This window comes from Brachyistius frenatus, unplaced genomic scaffold (genome assembly GCF_029030835.1).
Source record: "Brachyistius frenatus isolate BFR_SWC_R1_liver_20210118 unplaced genomic scaffold, ASM2903083v1 Contig_585, whole genome shotgun sequence".
Taxonomy (NCBI): Eukaryota; Metazoa; Chordata; class Actinopteri; family Embiotocidae; genus Brachyistius; species Brachyistius frenatus.
In genome coordinates this window covers 45,001-51,074 of record NW_027211184.1, presented here as the reverse complement: position 1 = coordinate 51,074, position 6,074 = coordinate 45,001, and the positions used below count along the sequence as shown (strand labels likewise).

Here is a 6,074-nt window from a genome sequence, read left to right as displayed (position 1 = left end):
GTGTGTGTGTGTGTGTGTGTGTGTGTGTGTGTGTGTGTGTGTGTGTGTGTGTGGTGTGTGTGTGATACCAGTGAGGTTATTGCCTCAGACCACACAGCAGGCTGTGTAGCAGCTAATGTCAGCATCTCTCTAAGGATGTCTCCATTGATTGAGTCCATGCAGTTATTTTTAGGACCCTGTGGCTCCCCCTCCACGTCCCCCCTCCCCCCTCCCCACACACACATCTTTACAAGGTGCCATTAGTTGAGGTTGAGCCTGTGAGGGGAGTGTGGCCGGGGAAGAAGCAGATCTGGGTCCGTGATGATGAAAAGTCTTCGGGCTAATTGAAGGCTGCCTCTCAGGCTTTGGTTTCACAATGAGCCTGCTGTGCTCGAGGAGGTTTGTGGTTCAACTCCCAACAACTGACTCGCTGCAGTTTCTTTTTGCACTTAAACTAAACTAACAACAATCCATTTCCTCTGATGCCCTCTAAGAGCTGAGCAGTAATCCACTGTGACCGCACAGCGTCACCTTCAGGTTTATTACTGCTCCTTCCAATCATTTTCTCAGCTCTGGTGCTCTGAACCTGCACATGAGGCATCAGCATGAAATATGATGCAGTCCGGAGCTGACAGGAGGTTTCACACCCCTCACACATCTCCTGACACTACCTGGACATATAAACAAACTGCTGGATGCTTTCAGAAGCACTAAACATGAGTTAACAGGTCAGTCACAGGTCAGTCTTTTCTGTTTCCCGGATGTTATAAAATTTTTTAAAAAAAGCAGCGTTGGAACCACAACCGCTCAAAAATGAAGGAATGGTATCGAGCAGTTCTATCAACTTTATCCTGTACAGGGACCGTCAGCGGAAAGACAGCAGCTTCTGAACCATATTGTTTCAATGTGAGTAGCCCATCATATATATACATATGTACATATGTACATCATATAAGTGCAACAGGACCTACCAGACCGCCCTGAACTCTTACATCTATCTGTATTAAGACAGTTCTCCATCAGCAGCAGAACATTTCTTCTGTTGCAGCTCTGAGTTTGTTCATGGCTGAGTTTCATCAGAAATACTCCACATCTGCTGATGTTGCATTTGATGGGCTCATAATAAAGAATCAGGCCTCTTGAGTTGATCCAGCAGGCTGATCTTCATTAAACCAGGTATCAAACCTTTGGACACTGCGGGTGTTGGAGCGGTCGGTGGTCCGAACCTCCAGCTGTGACAGCTTCATCCCACTCATGTTTTAAACCGATGTCTTCACCATCACCGTGTTTCCTCAGTTCTGACTCATCCCAGTTGTTCCTCGGCAGCTTTTCTTTCTCCTGTGTTTCATTCCTGTGTGTCTCACATCTCATGGAGCTACACGGGACCGAGCTGTGGCTCCCTGAAGATAACAGGAAGAACAGCGCTCCCCTTCAGCCCCCAGCGGAGCGCTACAGATCAATCAAAAACTCCCTTTAACAGGAAGAAACCTCCGACAGAGCCAGGATCAGAGGTGGAGACCATCTGTTAACAGAACCAGAGGTGGAGAACATCTAGTGAGGGGAGAGCAGAGAGACATCCAACCATTTTGGATGATACCAGCTTCATCTGACACCGTGGACTCACCGTGGGGTTGAAATGAAACGGTTCCTCAGAGATGACAGCAGGAAGGATGCAAACTCTCCCCAAAGCCTCACTTCAGTATGCACAGTGGTAATTGTATAAATGTGAAGTCATGCACAGCGAGGGAGGAACGACAGCTGCTGCTTTCACCATGTGGAACAATTTTAGGAACAATTCCTTCAGTACCTGTTAAAGGTACACCATGCTGATGCTGACACCGAAGGAAACCTGAAGATCATGGATTAACATGTGAAAAACATGTTGTTCCACACACAAGTTAAATAAAGTTCTGTGTGTTTGAATAACACAACATAGTTCATGTGTTGAACGTGTCTGGTGCTGCGTGTGCTGCCCTGCCTCCTTACTGCTGTTTCTGGAGCTGGCTTTCTGTCAGGGATCAGGACAGCGCTACCCGTCTGCGTTCATTGGACAGCAGCGCCTCCCTGTGGCTGCACACGCGTGTACAGAGGAGGGAGACCCTTGAACATCTGATTCTCCCACATCCCACCACTGACGTGTCCGCGTTGCTTCCTACCTGGATGCCAGAGGTGGTGAAGTAGGGGATCTCAAACTTGACGCTGATCGGAGGCTTGCCTTCTTTGTCCTCTGCCTCGACGCTGGGCAGACCAAAGTGAGCCCTCATCAGATATTCTTTGCCACCCTGAAAGCCAGCAGGAAACAGAGGAGACACGTTTGAAATGTACCTACTGGGTTCAGTCCTTTTCAGTAACAGCAGACAGCACGCAGTGATTCTTAAAAAAAAAAGTTGGGGATTGGCTGTGTAAAATGCAAATAAAAACAGAATGCAATGATTTTCAAATCACATAAACCCATATTTAAATTAAAATAGACCAAAAACAACATCAAATGTTGAAACGGAGAAATGTTATTGTTTTATTAAAAATATCTGCTCCTTTTGAATTTGATGGGAGCAACACGTCTCCAAAAAGTTGTGACAGGATCAACAAAAGACGAGCTGTGTAAAGACAAAAAACCAAAAACATAACTAATTAAGTTATCTGGCAACTGATCAGTAACATGATGTATGAAATGGAATGAAAAGATGACTTCAGAGAGGCGGAGTCTCTCAGCAGTGAAGATGGGGAGAGGTTCATCAGTCTGTGAGAAAAATAGTGCAACATCCATCCATCCATCATCTATACCTGCTTTATCCTGAACAGGGTCACAGGGGGTGGGGGGTGGGGGTGGAGGAGCCTATCCCAGCTCACATTGGGTGAAGGTAGGGTACAACCTGGACAGGTCAGCAGGCCAACACATAGAGACACAGACAGAAACAGACCATTCACACCTGAGGGTAATTTGTAGAATCACCAATTAACCTGAGATGCATGTTTTTGGATGTTGGGAGGAAGCGATGGTACCTGGAGAGAACCCACGCAAGCACAGGGAGAACATGCAAACTCCACACAGAAAGGCCACCAGCAAAGGCTCGAACCCAGAACCTTTTTGTTGAATAGTTCAACAATCTAAGAATAATGTTCCTCAACGTAAAACTACAAAGAATTAGTGGATTTCATCGTCTACGGTTCATAATATCATTAAAAGATTCAGAGAATCTGGAGAAATCTCTGAACACAAGGGACAAGGCTGAAAACCAATATTGGATGGTGGTGATCTTCAGGCCCTCAGGCAGCACTGCATTAAAAACACACTATTCTGGAGTGGAAATCACTGCATGGGCTCAGGAACACTTGTGGAAACACAGTTCACACAGACAATAGTCTCCTCAGTGTTGTTAGAAGAAGTGATACAACACGGCGGTAAACATGACCCTGTCACAACCTTTTTGAGATGTGTTGCTGCCATCAAATTCAAAATCAGTACATATTTTTCATAAAACAATCAAATGTATCAGTTTCAACATTTGATGTGGTCTTTGGTCTAATTTCATTTAAATATGAATTTACATGATTTGCAAATCATCACATTCTGTTTTTATTCACATTTTACACAGCGTCCCAACTTCTTTGGAAACAGGGTTGTAACAGAACACAAGAATCATATCTGTATCAAACTCTAACGATGCCCAACACTGTCATGGTGCAGCATTACAACTCATTGATTCCTAATGAGGAGTGTGGTGGTGACGTACAGGGAAGGACTTGATGGACCACACGATCTCACTGTTCTCTGGGATCCACTTGACGTTTCCCACGGTGGTCTTGAACTTGGGCGAGTCAGCGTCAGTGGGGACGGGGATGTGGATCTCCACGTTGTTGGCTGTGGACCTCCTCTTGAACTGACTCTTGGCCTGTTGGACGGGAGGGAGGAGCAGACTGGAAGGTCGACGTCGGAAACAATCGTCATTGTAATTAGGATGATTAATAACTTTGGACTAGCTCCTTACCTTGATCATGTACTCAATCCGGCTGTGTGAGTGTTTCTCAATGACTGACTCGATCCAGATCAGAGGTTTTACCTGAGGAGGTCAAATACAGTAGAAATCATCACTGCTGGTGTTTACCTCTTTAAAAAATTCCAAACACAAGCATAAAGAGTCATAGTTCCCATTTCCACCCTGCGTCAACACGCCTCCTGCCGTGATCGTGTTGAGATCCGATCTGCTCATTCAGGGGTGGTCTGAGACGTGACATTCGATTAGCTTTTGGAATCTTCTTTTCTAATGAATGAGGGATTATTTTCAGATGGACCTCCAGAAAACTAAGAAGAAGGAGTGACTTTAGCTAACAACACCGAGATAACTGATGGACACATTTTATTCACTTTGGATTTGATGAGAGAAGTTGAATGGGAGTCTATGGAGCCGGAGGCTTTTTGGAGACGACCTCTAGTGGCACTCGCTGGTATTGCAGCTGAAGACACTTCTGGATCAGAACCATTTTACAGACCTGGAAGCTACGATCACTTTTATTTACAGTCTGTGGTGGAGACGCATGAGATGCCAGGTGGGAACACTCGGCTTACAGCTGGCCACTTGTGAAGCGATCTTGCATGTTGATTCAAATTGGAAACAACAAAGTGTGCTGATACGGTTGGACTCTGACTGTGTTTGAGAGGCAGTTACAGGTGTGACAGGCCGACTGTGTGGCTGAACAAGAGCCGGTGGGACTTTCCTTTCCCCTCCCTTTTCCTCCCCTCCCAATGATTTCTATAGAAAGCATCCTTCTGGAGTGGAACTTGCTGCTTTAGGTGCTGCTGCTGACGTACATGTGTGTTGAGGCGGTAGGACATGAGCTCGAACTCTCCGTCGGGGGGGATGAACGAGATGGTGCGGTCGTTTTCAAAGCGCGACAGGCGGACACACTGGTGGAACTTCACATCCTCCAGCTCCACCGACTTACTCTTCCCTCCTGAGGATGAAGAGAGAGGAGACAGAGACAAGTGGGACGGGGACGGAGGAGGTTAGTGAAGCACTAGCAGACCTTTTATAAGACTTGATTAATGCTGCCGTCGGCGGTCTACTCACGGCCAGTGTTCTCAAACAGGACCTTGTCGTTGAGGCCCAGCCTCAGCTCCGGCATGCCCGACAGGAACACTCTCATCTTGATGGAGCCCACAATCTCACTCCTCAGCACGTTACCGTTGGCACTCACCTGACGCAGGGAGAGAGCGAGTCACACGGTCTGTACGAACCACACCGAGGGCCGGTGCGAGCTGAGACGCTGCAGATGTGTGAGGTTTTACATGGAAGACGTTTTGGACACATCGTCCTCCATCCACTGCTGCTCTATCACTCTCACGTGCTCCTTATAGATATGGCATGTGTGTTTTCCTGACAGTAACAGTTAGTCAAGGAGATCCCAGTTGTGCAATGCATTAATTAACGCAAATTCAAGCAATCTCCACAATATTGCAATTTTTTTATTTCTTCGCAGAAACTCTCGTCAACAGAAGCTGTGCTGAAAGTATTACGGCTTAAAGTAGCCTTTCTGAATGAAACTAGCTTTAATGACAAAATAACTCCTCAGTTACAACAGAAAAATGGGAGGTGACGGAGTTTACAGGAAATGTTAAAATGATCTAATTAAACCCTTATCGTCCAAGGAAGTGACTACATATTACTATATGTCACATTATTTTAATACACATTCAAGTTGTCAGAGATGTCTCTGTTTGTTTCATCCAGCAGGTCTATGTGTTGAATGAACATGAATTAAACAGCATCTTATTTTGACAGCTGATGTAGTCCTTGTTTCTATATTAGTCACAGATTGTTTTGTGTAAGTTTGAGCCTCGTGTTTCTTCAAGTTTAATAAATACATTTTAAAAAAGATTAAAACTAAATTATTTCTGTGCTGTACAGGAAGCATGAACTCACCAGCAGGTTGACTGACTCTATTACATCCAGGAACACTTCGTTCTTCCTGTATTTGATGCCCTCTGACCTCCAGGACACAGCGTTGGTGACGGTGGCGGGAGGCCGAGGGGCCCCGGTGTCCAGCTTGTGGCCCTCCTGGGTGATGTACCTGCCAGGGAGGAGAGCAGTTTGGAA

At 45.9% G+C, this 6,074-nt stretch overlaps 1 protein-coding gene across 1 annotated transcript in view; it reads right to left on the bottom strand.

Moving 5' to 3' along the window:
- Nucleotides 1–1,997: 1,997 nt before the first annotated feature.
- LOC138614826 (AP-1 complex subunit mu-1-like) overlaps nt 1,998–6,074 on the bottom strand; it is a 7,117-nt gene continuing 3,040 nt past the window's right edge. Inside the window, exons 5-11 of the mRNA XM_069688407.1 lie at nt 5,901–6,048; nt 5,049–5,175; nt 4,790–4,932; nt 3,969–4,040; nt 3,714–3,872; nt 2,116–2,261; nt 1,998–2,049 (exon numbers count right to left, since the gene is read on the bottom strand). Coding sequence (XP_069544508.1) covers nt 1,998–2,049; nt 2,116–2,261; nt 3,714–3,872; nt 3,969–4,040; nt 4,790–4,932; nt 5,049–5,175; nt 5,901–6,048 — 847 coding nt within the window. The remainder of the gene's footprint in view (nt 2,050–2,115; nt 2,262–3,713; nt 3,873–3,968; nt 4,041–4,789; nt 4,933–5,048; nt 5,176–5,900; nt 6,049–6,074) is intronic.